Source organism: Lontra canadensis, unplaced genomic scaffold, assembly GCF_010015895.1.
Source record: "Lontra canadensis isolate GAN:19392208 unplaced genomic scaffold, GSC_riverotter_1.0 scaffold8, whole genome shotgun sequence".
Classification (NCBI taxonomy): domain Eukaryota; kingdom Metazoa; phylum Chordata; class Mammalia; order Carnivora; family Mustelidae; genus Lontra; species Lontra canadensis.
This window is the reverse complement of record NW_022631002.1, coordinates 17313214-17332525: the sequence shown is the minus strand read 5'-3', so window position 1 is coordinate 17332525 and position 19312 is coordinate 17313214. Positions and strand designations below refer to the sequence as shown.

The following is a 19312-nucleotide window of genomic DNA, read 5'->3' as shown; positions in this document are numbered from 1 at the left end:
GCACAGGCAGACAGAGTAGAGTGGCAGGAAGAGGCAGAGGGAGAAGCAGGCTCCCCGCCAAGCAAGGAGCCCGATGTGGGACTCGATCCCAGGACGCTGGGATCATGACCTGAGCCGAAGGCAGCAGCTTAACCAGCTGAGCCACCCAGGCGTCCCAAGAAAGCACATTTTGAATCAAAGGTTCTGTGTATTGTTTTCCCAGACCTGTGCTGTCCAGTATAGTAACTACTAGCCACATGGAGCTAGTTTAAATAAAAAATCTGATTCCTCAGGTGAACTTCTCAAGAGCTGAGCCACATGTGGCTAGTGGCTACTACTACACAGTGCAGATATAGAACATATCCATCTTTGCACAAGGTTCTATGGGACAATGTTACATTAGAAGAATAAATGCGGACTCAGAGTTAAGAGGTTTGTGGTATGCAAAGAAGTAGGGTCAGGTTTTCCTTATAGGGAACCTAAGTTTTGGTAATAGAACTGGTCACTGTTTTTGGTGAGTGCTGTGAATAGCTGACCTTTCTCATTGGAAAGCTAAGTTTAGGATATGTTTACCTTTTCCTCACTTGCCTGAAGTCCTTAGTGTCTACGGTTAATCCTGAAACCTGTCTCACTAACCCCCCCACCCCATTTTTGGTGGAGGGTGGGGATGGGAGAGAGTGAGTACAGTGGGAAAACATGTAAAAACATTGAGATCTGGGGCACATGGGTGGCTCAGTCAGTTAAGTGTCTGCTTTTGGCTTAGGGTCCTGGGATCAAGCCCTGTGTCAGGCTCCCTGCTCAGGGGAAAGCCAGCTTCTCCCTCTCCCTCTGCTCAACCCCACCCCCCGTGCTCTCTCTCAAATAAATAAAATCTTAAAAAACAAAACAAAAAAACTGGGGCAAATAATACACTATATGTTAATTAAAAAAAAGACTCAGATTTAAAGGGTTTTTAAGTAGGGGCACCTGGGTGGCTCAGTGGGGTAGGTGGCCAACTCTTGATTTCAGCTCAGGTCATAGTTTCGAGGTCCCGGAATCACTCCCCTGCATCCTCCCTCTCCCCGGTCCCGACGTTGGGCTCTGTGCTTTGGCGGGGGTGGGGTGGGGGGGGTGTGTCTCTTGAGGATCCATCTCTCCCTCTGCCCCTTCCTCCAGCTTGTGTTCTCTCTCAGATAAATAAATCTTTAAAAAAGGAAAAAAAAAAAAGGTTTTCAAGGAATTTTCTTGCTCCCTTTAATTTTTACTAAACAGAGTATCACATTCATACATCCTTTTCTCCCTGGCACCATTGCCAAAGGAAGATAGCAGTCTCTACAACCATTATCTGAGTCAGGAAGCAGGGCAGTGGAGACAGCTAATAACTTAAAACTTCTCAGAGCTCAGGCAGAGTCTACTTCCCTCTCTAACAGCCACCACTATCCTGTTGGTGCTGCTATTAGGGACCCAATGTAGCCCTTCTAGATTCTATCAAAAGAACCGGCTTTTAGTAGAGGCAGTGGCCTGGTGGTATGGGAAAGTTAAAGCTTAGTGCTAAGGAAACAGGAGTTTCTCTTCCACTTATTGGCTTTAGCATAGGAGGAGAACGGGAATATCCTCAGGCCAGGAAGCTTCACTTTTATGGCATTTATTCCCCCTAGACTGTAGAGTCATTTTTGATTGAGGTAAAGGGGCCCTACTGTTATTAAAAAAGACAAATTCCTTTAGCTCAAGTTTCCACTGACAGGATGGCGCTGCTGGACATGCTTTTTCCTTTTGTGTTAAGCTACAAAACCCAGGGATGTTACCAGGGTGGCTAAAGCTGCAGGCAGAGACCTCAGGGCACATGACTGAACTTCACAGGTATCACAGGAACATCAGTCTGAATCCAGGTCATGGGGGCTGTCATAGCCAAACTCCTTCTGCACATCCAAAGGGTATTTGCTCCACATCTGTGGTCTGCTGTTGCCTCTTTCCTCTTCGCTGAGGCTGTCATAATCATCTGAGCCTAGAATGGTAAAAGGAATGGCCTCTGTTTGAGTTTCTAGGTGACCACTGTAACTCTTTCCCATCTCAAGAAGGTCTGTTTTTTGGGTCATATTTTGTTGTTGTTCTCCCTTCTAAAATACTTGCTCAGTAAAGAGAATTTAGGGCGGTAAAAAAAGGCAATCCCGTTTCTACCACCTAAACCAAATCCCTTAACACTGGAGTAGTTTTTCATTTCTCCCCTAGGTATAGGATTTCTTTTTATTACTATAGTTGTAGTCATACTGTAAACATAATTTCACGTTTGTCCCTATCCTTTTAACATATCACAGGTACTTCCCCAGTAGAATATTCATAGTTTAATTAATTGTCCCTCCATTAACAGACACCAAGGAATCTTTTTGTTGGTACAAAGAACATAATCCCTGAAGGAACTGTATCATCAGAATATCTTTCCTTCCTCTTTCCCCCAAGTACCATATCTCTGTGGCATCTTTCTCAAAATGTAAACACAGCAACTTCTTGAGAAGTTAGATAACTGATTTGTTAAAATCCTAGCCCTACTCTGACTGGCAAACCTCTCCAATACCTTCCTGACTGAAGCAGGAGTAGAGACACTGAGCTGAGATGTTTCCCTTAATCCCAATCACTGAAGTTAGTGCAATACTCTTGTTTTCTGGAGAGAGGATGAGGTGAAGTAACTTCCCCAAGATGTACAGACATGCAATGACAGACTAAGGATTTGAACCTGGGCCTGACTGACATTAAAACCCCAGCAGGTCCTTTGGAAACACCAGTTCTTAGGGCTCCTATTACAGCTCCAACAGCTTGTGGCTGAGCTGTTGGGAGTTCAACAGCAGAGAAGGAAAGCCAGGTAAGTTGTACAGTTAAGATGGTAACTATGCTCACACCTCAGTCTTGGATCCCACCGGTCCCTTCCCATCCAAGACTGCCATCCCTGTACCTCTGGACTCCTCTCCGTCCGTGTTCTCCTCCTCTGGATACTCATTGCGCCAGTTACTCTCACTGTTCTCATCATCGTCATCTTCATAAATATCTTCTGGTTCCTGGTCATCATTCACCTGCACATCTCAACACAAACCTGAGTATAAGTCAAAACTTCTAAGGTTGTGCTGTGGGGGAAGCTATCAGCAGACCAACTTGGAAAAATCACTTAAGAGCACCGTCTGGGAAAGAGGCAGCCTAGGAGCTGCTCTGAGTCTGCTACACAAGAGGCCATAGTAACCTTGGGCTACAAGGTAGAGATGGCAGGCCTACTCCCCCCTCAGAGTCTAGCTCCAGCCATCACACTCCTAGCAGGACAGGATGACCTCCAGAGGCGTACACACCATGGTGGGGAGGAGAGACAGCTCTGAGTAGGTGTTGGCAGTGATCTTTAAGTGGACAGTCAGGTGGGAGAGAGATCATATGGATTATGGGTGATGCCCAAAATCAGAACCAAAACTCAAGTGTGAGGTGTTCAGGAAGAGAGGCTATGCAATGGTCCAAGGTGGGTGCCTAACTGAGAGGCTATGGTTGCAATGCAGGTATGGGATAAGGTGCCTTGCCTCATTTTAGAATTTGTTTTTTTTTTTTAAATTTTATTATTTTTTTAAAGATTTTATTTATTTATTTGACAGAGAGAGAGAGATCACAGGTAGGCAGAGAGTCAGGCAGAGAGAGAAGGGGAAGCAGGCTCCCTGCTGAGCAGAGAGCCCGATGTGGGGCTCGATCCCAGGACACTGAGATCATGACCTGAGCCGAAGGCAGCGGCTTAATCCACTGAGCCACCCAGGATCCCCTAGAATTTGTTTTAATAATGATGTCAAGGGGTGCTTGGCTGGCTCAGTCAATAGAGCTGCAGCTCTTGATCTCAGGGTTGTAAGTTCAAGTCCCATACTGGGTATAGAGATTGCTTAAAAAAAAAAAAAAAGATGTCAGGATGTTAGTTTTCTTAATCCAAGGTTTCTTCCCTTTTAAGATCCAGTTTAAAAAAAAAAGTTTTTATTCCCATTCATGTTAAGAATTTCTGGTTTATTTTGTCTTTATTATTAGCCCCTATATGGGAAATATATTTTCCCCTGAAGTGGATGTTATAAATGATAAAAGTGATGTTGCAAACCTTGTAAAAGATCTACTAAGAGCAAAAATTATCAGTGTAGACTGTCATTCTCAAAATTCCCTGCACTAAACCCAGGTTCCTAAAGGCATTCAGAATAAATTTTTCCATTTAAACAAGGACAAGAGTTAAGAGACAACGTGCAACACAGGAATACAGGTAATGTGGAACACAAGCAAAGCACCCAGACCAGAGAACTGTTTAGGCTACTTCATGCCCCTCATCCTGACATGGGCCCTCTTACCAGCTCCCACTCCTGGCAATAGGGCTGCACAGAGAGGATGTTCTCAATCCATCCTGGAGTGGCCGTCTCCAAGTAGTAAATATCATACACATAGTCATCTTTCTGTTCCTCCTGGTGCCCGATTCTTGGTCCATCCTCAGACAGAGTCAACCGTTCACGGATCAACTGTACGGAATTGCAGAGGATCACATCTGGGTCAGATGTCTGTAAAGAAATCAAGATATGATACATACATGATCTAAAACATGGATGTTCCAAAAGGAGGAATCTAAGATTTGAGTGAAGGAAGTCTCTCTACAGTTGTCTATGTTAGATTCAAGACTCTTATCCCTATGTCCTATTAGTCTATTGGTTATGAAATTTAAAAATTAGCTATTTCTAAAATAATTGTTTAGTTTTTCTTTGGGAGACTTAAAAGATAGTTTCTGCTCTTTTGTGCTTGACCAACATAAGAGAGCACACAGAAAGACTGGCCTGAGAAGATTTCCCCTTAGGGATGTGCAGGCCCACAGGAGCACCTCTATGGTTGTTCTGCAAATGCCTCTGCATTTTGTGTGACCTCCCATAGGGGTCTGAGCTCTGATGACTACTACCACCTGGGTTGCCCACGATGATGTCTATACCTGGGAGTAAGATGACTAGATAAAGTAAAATGAACTTTTTTCACTTTTTTTTAAAAAATAAAATAGTACTTTATTTGCTTAAAATTTAAATGGCATCAAATTAATGAGAAATGTACTAGGTGATGGACATTGGGGAGGGTATGTGTTGTAATGAGCACTGGTTATTATATAAGACTGATGAATCACAGACTTGTATCCCTGAAACAAACATTATATGTTAATTAAATTTAAATTTAAAAAATAAAAAAAATTAACGAGAACTGTAACGTGGTAAATAAATGCTGTCACTGGGGCACCTGGGTGGCTCAGTCGGTTAAGCATCTGCTTTCGGCTCAGGTCATGATCCCAGGGGTCCTGGGATTGAATCCCGCATTGGGCTCCCTGCTCAGTGGGGAGCCCGCTTCCCCCTGTCTGTGGTTTCCACTGCTTATGCGTGCTCGCTCTCTCTCTGTCAAATAAATAAAATCTTTTAAAAAAATTAATGAGAACTATAACATGGTAAATAAATGCTGTCACTGGGGCACCTGGGTGACTCAGTCATTGGGCGTCTGCCTGTGGCTCAGGTCATGATCCCAGGGTGCTGGGATCAAGCCCTGCATCAGGTTCCCTGCTCAGCAGGGAGTCTGCTTCTCCCTCTCCCACTTCCCTGCTTGTGTTTCCTCTAGCCCGCTGTGTCTCTGTCAAATAACTGGGTAAAATCTTAAAAATGCTGTCACTATTTTAAAATTTCTTTAGATGTTTGGATGCCTTTGGAATCCAAACAATAAAAATAAATCTAAGTAGTTTTAAGATAGGCCCCAAGCTATTTTTAGGATTTCTGATATGTAAAGCCATGCTTCATGTTTTCCAGAAGCCTCACATCAATTTTAAGCACTATAGTTGTGTTACCATTTTAATCATGGCCTTGCCAGAGGGCTATCAACAACCTTTCCCTTGATAGTCTAGTAGGCATAAATCCCCAAATTTGCTTTCAGCTTAAATCCATTTAAAAAAAAATAATTATTGAGAGCAAACATTTTTTTTAAATCTACAATTAAGTCTACAGTTGTGTTTCTGAATAGCTGTTTAAAAGACAATCCTGAAAAAAAAAAAAAGACAAGAACTTTGGCTTCATAAAGAATTCACAAGCAGGGGCACCTGGGTGGCTCAGTGGTTTAAGCCTCTGCCTTCAGCTCAGGTCATGATCTCAGGGTCCTGGGATCAAGCCCCGCATTGGGCTCTCTGCTTAGCAGGGGGCCTGCTTCCTCCTCTCTCTCTCTGCCTGCCTCTGTGCCTGCTTGTGATCTCTGTCAAATAAATAAATAAAATATTAAAAAAAAAAAAAAAGAATTCACAAGCAAAGTTGGCTACTATGTCCTATCACACTGAATTTTAAAAGCATCTGACCTTATAGATCATCTATACAATGTAAGAAGTGTTAAGTATTCTTTATTTAATATTATACATAAACCACACTAGAATACCTTTCATTAGGCAAAAGGCAACATTTTATCTTAAAGATTTATTTTGACAGAGAGAGAAAGAGAGCAAGATCACAAGTAGGCAGAGAGGCAGGCAGAGAGAGGGGGAAGCAGTCTCCCCGCTACGCAGAGAGCCCAATGTGGGGCTCAATCCCAGGATCCTGAGATCATGACCTGAGCTGAAGGCAATCGCTTAACTGACTGAGACACCCGAAAGTCCCAAGGCAACATTTGAGACGCAGGGAATTTTAACTAAAATGGCATTGTTAAGACCAAAAACATAAAAAGTGGATACTGCCAGTTTATCTTCAACCCATGACTTTTAACAGTCAACAAACACAACTTGAAACAGCTGAATCCTGCTGTTCTATGAGATGATGAAGGGATTTCCCCAGTATTTATATATGTATTAATATTTTCAGTTACATAAGTCTAAATATAAAACTGATCTACAGGTTCAGAAATGGCATTTACCAACTCTGCAAAGCTGAACATTACTGGGACACTTGGCTGGCTCAGTTAGTGGAACATAGGATTCTTGATCTCTGGGTTGTGGGTTTGAGCCCCATGTTCGGTGTATAGATTACGTAAAAATAAAATCTTAAAAAAAAAGCTGAACATTACTAATCAATTGTACTCAAATCTCTGGAAGGGGAAAACAGTGACAGCACTTGCTGAACAAGTATTACTATCAAAGTTCAAAAAGCTGATCCTATTCATTTAACCACAACCTAATCTTATTTAAATCAAGACTGTCCAAAAGAAATATTCTATCAGCCATTCATAATCTGCATTCTGGTATATGATATCAACTTAAATATAGTACACATAAAAAGACATGAGACATTTTTATTTCATAATAAAGTGGTGGCCAATCATTACTCCTTAGTAGCTTTTTGAGATAAGTCTACCCTTTCTCCTGTCTTGACCGCACAAAGATAAATTTTGTCCCAGGGATGTACTTCTTGGGATTATACAAATACTCCATCAGTGTCCCCTCTCCCCAGGTGATGCCTTTGTTCTATTTACTTATTATTTTACTTATCTGAGAGGGAGAGAGCTCTCTCACAAAGAGGGGGTGCAGAGTGAGAGGGACAGATTCCCTGCTGAGCTCACAGAGCTGGATCCCCTGACCCCAATATCAAGACCTGAGCCAAAGTCAGACACTCAACTGATTGAGCCACCCAGGTGCCCTGATACCTCTGTTCTTGTTAGCATAATTGTAAGAAAATCCAGGGACCTGACCTGCCTTTCGCTCAAATAGACCATGGAGATTTGGCCTACTCTTATTTTTGCCTTGCGCTCCTTTTTGGCAGCATGGCACTGGGCACACTTCTGAACAAAAGTCTTCTTGCCCTTTTCAACACTGCCCATTTTTATTTTTAATTTTTTTAAAAAAAGATTTTATTTACTTGACAGACAAAGATCACAAGTAGGCAAAGATACAGGCAGAGAGAGAGGGGTAAGCAGGCTCCCCGCCGAGCAGAGAGCCTGATGCAGGGCTCTATCTCAGGACCCTGGGATCATGACCCGAGCCAAAGGCAGAGGCTTTAACCCACTGAACCACCCAGGTGCCCCAACACTGCCCCCTTTTTTTTTTTTTAAAGATTTATTTATTTATTTGACAGACAGAAATCACAAGGAGGCAGAGAGGCAGGCAGAGAGAGAGGAGGAAGCAGGCTCCCTGCTGAGCAGAGAGCCCGATGCGGGGCTCGATCCCAGGACCCTGAGATCATGACCCAAGCCGAAGGCAGACTTTAACCCACTGAGCCACCCAGGCCCCCCACTGCCCATTTTTAAATCGCCCTTCCATTGCATAAAAAATGAAGGTGACTGGTGGTAAGCCAGATGTCCCACTCTTTGAAGTGCAAACACTTTTTTTTCTTTTTAAAGATTTTATTTATTTGAAAGAGAAAGAGGACAAGCAGGGACAAGGGGCAAAGGGAGAGGGAGAAGCAGGCTCCCCGGTGAGCCTGGAGCCGGAAGTGGGGTTTGATCCCCGGACCCTGGGATCATGACCTGAGCCTAAGGCAGACGCATAACGATTGAGCCACCCTGGTGCCCCTGTACTGCATTGTTGAGAAAAATCTGTGTTCACATCCTTCATCAGTTTATATATTAGTTTTTGTTATAAAACTGAAAGAGCTATTTGACTGATTCGATTCCACTCAACACTGGTTTACTTTTAAAAATTTTTAAATTAATTAATCAATTAATTAATTTTTAAGATTTTATTTATCCATTTGTGAGAGATTGATTGAGAGAGAGCATGAGAGGGGAGAAGGTTAGAGGGAGAAGCAGACACTCTGTGGAGCTGGGAGCCTGATGTGGCACTTACTTGATCCTGGGACTCCGGGATCTTGGCCTGAGCTGAAGGCAGTCGGTTAACCAACTGAGCTACCTAGGCGCCCAACACTGGTTACTTTTAAAAAGTATTTGACTTGTAACTCATGAATCAGTCTTCAGTTAGTTTTGGTAAAAGATGTGGCTATAGTCATCATGCCCAAATTGTTATCCACGTATACTAACACCATGATTAAATATTTTTTGCTTGATAAATTTTGAATTAAAATTTCAGTTCTTAAACTTCAAAAACTATTAAAAGGAAAGAAGAGTAAAGTGCTTTTTTTTTTTTTTTTTTAATGCTTACCAAGAGGAGGCAAACCTTAGGTTGAGAATTTTCTATCTCCACAGTCCTAATACATGTACTAGAGTTTGTTTCTTGGAACTGAGGTACAAAACAAATTTGTTAAGTGTAAAATGAAAAGAACACTGGATTAAATATGAGAAGACTTGCATTCTATACTTCAATCTGCCTCAAACTCGATTCGCTACCCAAGACTAGTCCTTTAACCTCCCTTTGATGAATTTTTCCATCTGTTCTATCTGTACCTTCCTCAAAAACCTCCAGTAATTCCCCCATCTCAGGGTGTAAGGCAGTATGTCCTTAAAAGCACTTTCAAGATCTAACAGGAATCATCTCCCAAATTCCTTACTATTCTTTGGTTCACTTGAAAACACCAAACTGCCTTTCTTTCAGATATCCACAGTGCTTTGCCATTCGCCTCCTCCAAGTTCTCACTCTAATGTCATTTTCTGAGACCCTCTCTGAAATGGAACCACTCTTTCCCTGCCGCTCCCCACCTCTGTAAAGCCCATATCACCATCTGACATTGAATTTAACTTTTTTACTGTCTCCTCTACCTGAATGTTAAGTCCTCAAAGCTATATCCACAGAACCTAAGAACAATGCCTGGAACATAGTGTCTATTCAGTAAATATTTGATGAACGAATAACCTAACCTGCAAAACGAGGTTACCACGGCTGACATATCATCCAACAATAAGGCGAAGCCGTCTGCCTTCTCTTGACTGTGGGCTGACTTAACGCCCAGACTCTTGGCACTATCTGTCCGGAGAAGCCCAGCGTTGTCCTCTGGGCGGGGGTACTCACTTTGGGAGAGCCTGAGGTTGCGACCGCCTCGGGGTCTCCTTCCTCGTGGACCAGGTCGACCAGCTGGAAACCTGCGTCCTCCGAGGCTTCTGCGTTTCCCGGTGCGTCTTCGGACTCTAGGCCACCCGAGGGAATCCCGGAGGATCGGCGGCTAGAGATCACCCTGTAGCGGCCCTCCTGCCGCACCTCCTGAGCCGAAGCGCGGAGGTCGCGGCGGATACGCTGCTGGCTGCCCCGGGAAGGGCGCAATGCGGCTCGAACGAGTGCCTGGACTGGCTCCTCCTGGAAGGTGGTAAGGGAGGGAAGCCGGCGTAAGCAGGAGGTTCGTCAAGGAGTCAGGGATACAATTTCGTCCCAGGAGCGCCCTACGATCCCCTTCAAACACCGGCTCCATCCCGCCCAATACCTGGGAGCGCACGGTGGCCACCAATTGGAAGACATTATTCTCGGGCTCTCTCTCCAGATCCCCGGGGTGTGTCTTTTGGGTCTCCGACTCAACGGCGCCGCTCCGGAGACGTTTACAAGAGAGGACTAGGGCTTCAGCAGGCTCTGCGCTGCGCTTCCGCTTCACGCGAAGTACTGCAGTCCTGCCGGCCTCCATAGCGGCTGTCGCGGAGCACTGTGGGAACGCGTGGGGTGAGATGGAAGAGCCTTCAAGTTCCGTTTCCGGGCCTCGCTCCCGGCACGCCCAGCGGGCCCTGGGAGGTCCCGCCCTCTTTCGCCAGCCGCGGGCCGGAGGAGGTAGCGGCGGAAGTGGACGGAACGGTTCCCGCGGCGGGTGAGGCCCTGGGCGGGTTGGGAAGGTGGGGTAGCAATAGAGTCCTGGGTGCAGCGGTCATCTGTTGTCAGCCCGAAGGTTCGGGCTGACGGTCCTGGCGTGGGCCGCCGGAGTATGTGTCTTCCGAATTCTCGAGGACCTTTCTATAGTACGTATGGGACGGCTTGGAGCCCCTGGGCTGGCGAGAGAACGGGGATACGGTTTTGTCAGGTTACCTCCACGGAGACCTAGATTATAGTTCTTGGTGCCACCTCTCAGCGACAGACACTCGAACCACAGTCATACGGAGCTCCAGCTGTCGCACCCGTAGCTGGGCCACGTTTCTCTCATTCAGGGAGCTGCTAATGGGCTCGATTTTCTCAGTCACTTTATCGAGTTGTCCATTTACCGGTCCATTCACCACATGCTGGCCAGAGCGGCCCTGTAAAAACGTACATCTGACGTGGATATTTTTGTGCTTAAAACTTTTGAGTGGCGCGTGGTGCATGTCGAACAAAATCCAGACACCTTTCAGAAGCCAGTTGGCCCAGTGTGATTTGCAGAAGCCCACTGGTACTCTATTTTACTTAAGCTCAAAGTGTTTCAGTCACCCAAGCTTTTGTCAGTTTTTGCTTATGTTCTTAGTTCTTTATTCCCATAGGGAAATAGGGTTAGGGGAAAAGTAGGGGTAAAGTTTCCAGAGGCAGAAGCACTACTCTTCCATCACTGTTAACTTATCTTGCATGTCTCAACTTAAATGTCACCTTCCTCAGTCTTTCCATAGCCTTGTTATTCTTTTTTAATAGCATCCTTCAGATTTCCTTTCTTGCACCCACATAGTCTGTGGTTGTTTATACTGTCTCTCCCTCATTAAAATCTAATCTCTTGGAGGCAAAGGTCTTGGTTTTTTGGTTATGGGAGTCCTCCAGTCCCTAATGCGGTGTTTGGCATTATGTGAATTTTACTAAAATTTGAATGAATGAACCAAATACCTGCTCTGAAACCTGACTGGTAACTCACTCAGGGCTTGGCAGGGTGGTTTTCATTCCCTCCTTATAAACCATCATACGAGTTCACAGGTTTTGGAGAAGGGGGGCTCTGTCAAAATATCTCTTGAATCTGGAGTGTGGCTCCTTTTGGGAGAAAGACAGTTGTGATAATAAATGAGGGGATTTCTCTATAGAAGATGTGTGGTTCTCACCCAGAGAGGTTACAGGACATGCTTCCCATCTGTAAGCATTTATTTACATTTATATAAAACCAGTAACTTCTCTATGGTATTGAAAAAAAAACTGTAGTCCTTCAGGCTTTACAGTATTCCGAGGAATACTACACTGTTAACCTTTCAATGGCTTCAGAATTGATCCCATGTGGCCCACAGGATAAGGGTTTCAGGACTCTCTACAGCATGTACCCCACTGACATGTTTGACTCCTTGTTCAGTTTTATTTCAGCTACTCTGGTTTATTCACTGTGCCTGACTGAGTCTTTCTCATCTATTAAGTGCCCTCTCCCTCCCATGCCTGCCTAAATCCTAGCCATCTTTTCAGTCTTCCCTGAGCGTTCAGCCAAATGTGACCATTTCTCTCTAATGCAGCATTTTTTGGACAGTTTCTAAAGCACATTATGGATTCTGATAGTTGTACTCTTCTTTTTTTTTTTTTAATTAGCATAGAAGATGTTCACAGCTGATTCTAGCAAAGCTTTTTATTTATTTATTTTTAATTTTTTTGAAAAGATTTTATTCATCCATTCAACAGAGAGATAGAGAGCACAAGTAGGCAGAGCAGCAGGCAGAGGGACAGGGAGATCCAGGCTCTCTGCTGAGCAGGGAGCCCGACACAGGGCCCCATCCCAGAATCCTGGGATCATGACCTGAGCTGAAGGCAGCCGCTCAATTGATTGAGCCACCCAGGTGCCCCAGCAAAGCTTTTTAACCTATAGGTTGCAACCCACCAATTACGAAATCAGTTTAGTGGATCATGTTCAATTTTTTAAAAAGGTTTTATTTATTTATTTATTTTTATTTTTAAAAAGATTTTATTTATTTAACAGAGAGAGAGAGAGATCATAAGTAGGCGGAGCAGCAGGCAGAGATGGGGTTGGAGAGGCAGGCTCCTTGCTGAGCAGCAAGCCCGATGTGGGGCTCTCGATCCCATGACCCTGAGATCATGACCTGAGCCGAAGGCAGAGACTTAACCCATGGAGCCACCCAGGCACCACTAAAGGTTTTATTTATTTATTTGAGTGAAAGACAGAACTGGCAACAGAGATAGCAACAGAGAGCACAAGCAGGGCGGAGGGAGAAACAGGCTCTCTGTTGAGCAGGGAGCCTGATACAGGGCTTGATCCCAGGACCCTGGGATCGTGACCTGACCTGAAGGTTGACACTTAACCAAGTGACCCAGGCACCCCAGATCATGATCAGTTTTAAAAAAGAAAATGTTTAGGGGCGCCTGGGTGGCTCAGTGGGTTAAAGCCTCTGCCTTTGGCTCAGGTCATGAGCTCAGTCAGGGTCCTGGGATTGAGTCCTGCATCAGGCTCTCTGCTCAGCAGGGAGCTTGCTTCCTCCTCTCTCTCTGCCTGCCTCTCTGCCTACTTGTGATTTCTGTCTGTCAAATAAATAAATAAATAAATAAAATCTTTAAAAAAAAATAACTTATTAAAAAAAATGTTTAAAAGAAAAATGAAGTAGAGTAGAATATATCAGAGGGCCTTGCTGACAGGAAGACTAAATACTGTTTATTGAAAGCTTATGTTTATGTGTGTGTATTGTATCTTGATGTAAGCCATTTCTTACTGAGCTTGCCACAAAGTTTGAGAGCCACTAGATGAGAGGATGGATACCCTGAGATTTTAGAAGTAGAGTTTCACCAAAGGATAAATTGACTACTTGAATCAGACCGCTGACTGCCTGAGTCTTTTCAGAAAAGATTTTTCCCCATCCTCTTTTGTTAAGAATTCAGTGTTTCGGGTGTCTGAGTGGCTCAGTTGATTTAAGTGTCAGACTCTTGATTTCAGCTCGGGTCATGATCTCAGGGTCATGAGATTGAACCCCTGTGTCAGACTCCGAGCTCAGTGTTGGGTCTGTTTGAGATTCTCTCTCCCTCTCCCCTTACCCGTCCCCCTGTGCAGGGCTCTCTTTCTAAGTAAATAATATATTTAAAAATAAAAAAAAAAAAAAGAGGGGCACCTGGGTGGCTCAGTTGTTGGGCATCTGCCTTCTGCTCAGGTCATGATCCCAGGGTGCTGTGATCGGGCCCCACATTGGGCTCCCTGCTCAGTAGGAAGCCTGCTTCTCCCTCCCCGATATCCCCTGCTTGTGTTGATTCTCTCGCTGTGTCTCTGTCAAATAAATAAATAAAAATAATAATAATAAAAAGAATTCAGTGTTAAGTTAGTCTAGATAACTTCAAAAGAAAGGCCATAATTCTGGCCAGTAAAGCGCCTTAGGGACATTTTAGTGATCTACAAAGTAGTCATTCTTTCTAAGGTTTCCTAAAGATAGATCAGTGTTTAACGGGAAATGGAGGGAAGTGTGGAACACTTGATGTTTCTGAAGGTAAGAGGCAGGGTGCTGGAAGAGCCCATACTGACTGAGAGGTGCCTTCAGACTTTGAGTGGTGGTGTTTCTCTGTCAGAAATAGATCTCTGCGGAAAAAGGGTTTAAGACGTGAATCTGCCAACATTTATTTGAAGGATATTTTTTAGATGAAAATTTTTTTTAAAATTTTTATTTCTTTAGGGACACCTGGGTGGCTCAGTTGGTTAAGCAGCTATCTTCAGCTCAGGTCATGATCCCAGGATCCTGGCATCAAGCCCCGCATCAAACTCCCAGCTCAGTAGGGAGTTTGTTTTTCCTTCTCCTTCTGCCTTTCTGCTTGTCTGTCTCTCTCTAATAAATAAATAAAACCTTAAATTTAAAAAAAAATTTCTTTAATCTTTATACCCATCGTGGAGCTTCAGCTCAATACCCTGAGATCCAGAGTTGCAGTGTAAAGACAGCCAGGCAGGCACCCCCGATGAAGAATTTTTTTAAATTGCTTTTCAAATTAAATATTGAGTAGTTAAGAAGTAATCATTATTAAAAAACGGTAAGGCAAAAAAACAACAACAACAACAAAAAACGGTAAGGCATAAAGAATGACAGTATCATGAACCTCTTTAATCCTACCACGCATTTATAGAAGAAACAATGCTATTTTGAACTCCTCTGTGTGGCCCTCCTCGATCCCAGCCTTTTCCCTTCCTTTTTATTATTTACTTATTTATTTATTTATTTTAAAGATTATTTATTTATTTGGCAGAGAGCAGAAGTAGGCGGGGCAGGGGGAGCAGGCTCCCCGCTGAGCAGAGAGCCCATGCGGGGCTTGATCCCAGGACCCTGAGATCATGACCTAAGCCGAAGGCAGAGGCTTAACCCACTGAGCCACCCAGGCGTCCCTTCCCTTCCCTTTTAAGGATAATCACTGTCCTCGTTCCTTGCTATTCTTTTTAGTGCTATCCCTGAAGAATATATTGTTCTTGTTTTGCATAATTATAAAATTACATAAATGTAATCACACAGTATGTCTTCTGTGATTTGCTTATTTTTTGACTTAGCGTATTTCTGGGATTATCTATGTTTGCTTGCTATGATTTATTTGGTTAGATGAAGGTTTTCCTAGTTTGTTGGAATTGCTCCTTATATTTTTCCTTAAACTAAGTGTTTGATATACTGAGGCAGGATTGGCGGCACTCTTTTACCACCACCCCAGTCTCTTTGTTCGTCCTTTCCTGTTAGCCTCCTGTTCCCTCTGCTTTATTTCTCTTCTCACCTGCCTTTATTTTGAGGCCGCACCCAGATGTACCTGTTAGGCTCATCTGACCCCTATTGGAATCATTGAGGACTGCTAAAGTTTTCCAGATAGCTTTATGAATTTATGTGTTGTAGTTTTTGATGTCATATTTTCAGTGGCTTTGACACTTTTGTGTATTTCTTGAATTTTTTCCCTTTTATTTGACTTTAAAATTTTCTTCTCTACATTTTGGGCATTATGATATGAATAGAATTCTGACGATTAGACCTGTCCACAAGAAGTGTCCACAAGTAAGGCTGCTTTTCTGTGCTAAAACTGAGGAGCTGATTGGCACCATGAAAGTCTTCTGCGGGCGGGCCAATCCAACCACAGGATCTGTGGAGTGGCTGGAGGAGGATGAGCACTACGATTACCACCAGGAGATTGCAAGGTAACAAGGTTGTGTTCATGATTGTTCGCAGCTTGGTGGGGCACTTGATCACCAAGTGGGAGCCCTGGAATGCAGTCTGAATGTGGACTAGGCATTACTGAGTGCTTCTGATCAGGGCAGATGTTGGTCACGAGCAGGTTTGCTTAGCCAGGTAGCTTTGTGTGGGGGTTAGGCAAAGTCCTTTCTGTTTGGAGAGTGAGATATCATGTAACAGCCTTACTGGCGTCTCAGAGGGGGTCTCTCTGGTGGAGCAAAGAGGACCCAAGGTTCAGTCGTGGAAGGAGTAGTAGTAGTTGAAGAGTTCATGATATGTAATCATTTACTTGTGCTACCGAAATGGTGATACATGTTAACATATGTTAATATGGTTAAATCCTCTTGAATGGAAAAAGCAGGAAAATGTATGTGTGTGTTTTTTTTTTTCTTAGATGGGATCTTTAAAACTATGTAAGTGAGTTACTGTTCTTTAGCAGTTATGAAGTTCATACAGCATGCTAGCACCATGCTAGGACTGAATACCAAAATGAAAAAGATAGGGTTCCCATCCTCAGGGGACATGCAATTTGTGCAAGAGACAGGCATAGAAAAAAATATGACAGTGAGAGAAAGACTAGTGGATACAGGCACAAGAGTGCATGGAAGCAGCAAGAACAGCTGGGCTGGGAGTGATATTTGGGTGATTTCCCGAATATAGGAAAGAAATTGCTTTCTGAGCAGCAGGGATTATGTGTAACCTTCCAGATGAACTGGTTTAGGAGGTTTGGAAGCAGTTCAAAGGGGCTGGAATGGGGTACAAAAGCAGGGCTATGGTGAGAGAGGGTACTGAAGAAGGTAGGCAGGGTCGTGTTGTGAAGGGTGGTGGCAAAATGCAGAAAGAGGAGAATGAGAGTAAGTCTGCGCCCTGCTGCATCTCAGATCTGACTTTGGTCAAGCTGCTTAACTTCCTTGAGCCTCAGTATGGTAATATATGGCTCAATGTATATAATAATGTACATGTCCTCATATAATATCTTTATTTTAGGGTTTGATGGATGAATGAAATACAGTATGTGGTGCAGAATAGGGGATCAAAATCATTACCTTCTTTCTAAGATAAAGAACATTATTTCCTGAGTAATTGAGATGTTAAACAGGGAGCAAACAGATTATTAACTGAGAGCAGTGTGGAAATTGGGTTGGAGGGAGCGGAAACGATTTGGGTGCCATCACAAACCCCACAGGTGAGATGGTAGAGGTGGGAGAGGAGGAGACAGCTTTGAGGGAACTTGGGTTTGGTAACTCATTGGATGCAGTGAAGGAATGAGAGAGAAAATTCAAGAAGCATTCGAGATTTCTGGGTGGGTGGAGCTGTTGTTCCGAGAGAGAACACAGGAGGAATGGGTGTCGCTGGGAAGAGGAAGGTGAGGGAGATTAGGTATCTGGGTTTGGACATTCAGGTAGAGATGCCAGTGGGTGGATAAACATGGGTCTGGGGCCAGTTTGCCGTTAGAATCGAAACTGGAAAATATTGCAGGCTTTCAGAGGGGGTATGGAGTGAGAAAGGTGGAGGGCTGAAGAAGGATCCTGGAATAGAGGAAGCAGAAGAATGAGGAGGGAATGGACAGAAAGTGGGAAAGAGCAAGAGCAAGAGGGAGTGTCCAGCTGGAGAGAGAAATCCTGGATGTTGGCAGTGGAATGGGCTAATAGTGCTTTGGGAGAGGGATGAATGGGGAGTGGTGGGGAGAGTGGGTGGTGAGGCTGGGAAGATGAGGACCAAAAATGCCTCTTGAAAGGCAGAGAAAGGCAGAATCAGATTTCAGCTATGCATTTGTGAGTGGGTTCATGTGTAAAAGTCTTGGTGTGCCCTTAAAAAACAAAACCAACACTATTTTTTCAGTACAGTGCTCTTCAAAGTGTAGAGTATGAACTGCCTCTGTCACACCATGCCTGGGGCACCAGTTAAAGCGCATGTTTCCAAACTCCAGCCCCGTTTCTGGTTCAGGATCTGTTTGCATGTATCCTGCGAACCTGCATTTAAAATAAGCTCTCCAGACTGCTTGATTGGCTCAGTCAGTAGGACATGTGACTCTTGATCTCAGGGTCATGAGTTCAAGCCCCCTGTTGGTTGGGCATGGAACCTACTTTAAAACAAAAACAAAACCAAAAAACGCTCCAGTGATCCTGATGTTGACCTGAAGTGGGAGGTCCTCTGTTCAGTGAGCGCCTGAGCTCTTACCTGGAACTCCGAAGGCATTTTGGGGCTGGGACTGCTGAGTTCTGGAGGTTTATCCTGACCCTGCCAGAGATTTTCCAAGTTTGTGAATTATTGTGGCAGAATACAGAAGAGCAACTCTCCTCCCTTTAACAGCCTATAGTTTGGTGCACTCTTCGTTCTCCCTGATGATGTGAGGGAGAGTGCTGGGCACGATACCCCTCACTTCCATGGCAGGTGTATACTTCTCCTGTCTCCTCTCTGCAGTGTTGCATCTGTGATTATCCCAGTGTGCGGATGTATGCAAGATTAACTGAAGTATTAGATCGAGTCTGAGTTCAGGAGGAAGACAGATGTGTGCTGCATAACATGATCCGTGTGCTGGTGGCTATGCTGTTACTGTGACGGGGCTGACTACCAGAGCATTTGTAGGTCTGGGGTTCTTTGGTGAAAATAAACGTCTTTCTCTAAGATTTTTTTTTCCTGCAGCACTGGAGAATGATAGTTTGTAACGCTATTCAAATAGTTTGAGGGGCACCTGGATGGCTCAGCCGGTTAAGCGTCTGGCTTCAGCTCAGGTCAGGATCCCAGGGTCCCATGTTGGGCTCCCTGCTCAGCCGGGGAGTCTGCCTCTCTGCTTCCCTGTGCTCATGCTCTCTCTCAGTCACTCCCTATCTTAAAAACATAAAATAGTTTAAAATGGGCCTGGATTAGGGATGTAAAGTACAGTAAAGTAAAATAGTTAATAATATTGTACTAACCTTACATGGCGACTACACGTACTCTAGTGAGCATGGACTGTAGAATTGTCAGATCCCGGGGCGCCTGGGTGGCTCAGTTGGTTGGACGACTGCCTTCGGCTCAGGTCATGATCCCGGAGTCCCGGGATCGAGTCCCGCATCGGGCTCCCAGCTCCACGGGGAGTCTGCTTCCCTCTCTGACCTTCTCCTCGCTCATGCTCTCTCTCACTGTCTCTCTCTCAAATAAATAAATAAAATCTTTAAAAAAAAAAAGAAAAAAAAAGGAATTGTCAAATCCCTCTGTTGTATACCTGAAACTGGTGTAACATTGGGTGTCACTTACTGTTCAGTAATAAAAATAAAATCTGTCTGATTTAGGAATGTTTCACATATGTGAATGCTCTCATAGTTGCTGGATATCATTATTGGTAGAGAGGTTTCTGACTTGTTTTGTTTATTTTTTAGATCATCCTATGCTGATATGCTGCATGACAAAGACAGAGTAAGTATAAAAGAGAACCGTTATCTTGCTGTGGTGTCACAAGGTTAAAATC

The 19312-nt window shown here is 44.1% G+C and overlaps 2 protein-coding genes across 4 annotated transcripts in view; one reads left to right on the top strand and one right to left on the bottom strand.

Moving 5' to 3' along the window:
- Window positions 1–1195: 1195 nt before the first annotated feature.
- On the bottom strand, window positions 1196–10476 carry SLC7A6OS (solute carrier family 7 member 6 opposite strand). Its single transcript, XM_032854117.1, has 5 exons — window positions 10248–10476; window positions 9842–10123; window positions 4305–4508; window positions 2906–3023; window positions 1196–1963 (listed from the first exon to the last, which is right to left on the bottom strand). Exons 1-5 carry the CDS (start codon window positions 10440–10442, stop codon window positions 1833–1835), a joined length of 930 nt encoding a protein of 309 aa, XP_032710008.1. The 5' UTR covers window positions 10443–10476; the 3' UTR covers window positions 1196–1832.
- Window positions 10477–10581: 105 nt separating this feature from the next.
- Window positions 10582–19312, top strand: part of PRMT7 (protein arginine methyltransferase 7) — a 48381-nt gene continuing 39650 nt past the window's right edge. For 2 of the 3 annotated variants that reach the window (XM_032854112.1, XM_032854109.1), the window contains exons 1-3: window positions 10582–10619; window positions 15648–15827; window positions 19224–19260. In XM_032854112.1, the coding sequence (XP_032710003.1) occupies window positions 15733–15827; window positions 19224–19260 (132 nt within the window). In that variant the 5' untranslated portion in view covers window positions 10582–10619; window positions 15648–15732. Of the gene's footprint in view, window positions 10620–10715; window positions 10768–15647; window positions 15828–19223; window positions 19261–19312 lie in introns of those variants that run through there. The other variant, XM_032854111.1, reaches the window with a different exon arrangement.

Coding starts and splice junctions, on each gene's coding strand:
- SLC7A6OS (XM_032854117.1), bottom strand. CDS start 10,442: ATGGAGGCCGGCAGGACTGCAGTACTTCGCGTGAAGCGGAAGCGCAGC. Junction 4,509..9,841: donor CAACCTCAGGCTCTCCCAAA/GTGAGTACCCCC, acceptor ATTTCTTTACAG/ACATCTGACCCAGATGTGAT. Junction 3,024..4,304: donor ATTGCCAGGAGTGGGAGCTG/GTAAGAGGGCCC, acceptor TGAGATGTGCAG/GTGAATGATGACCAGGAACC.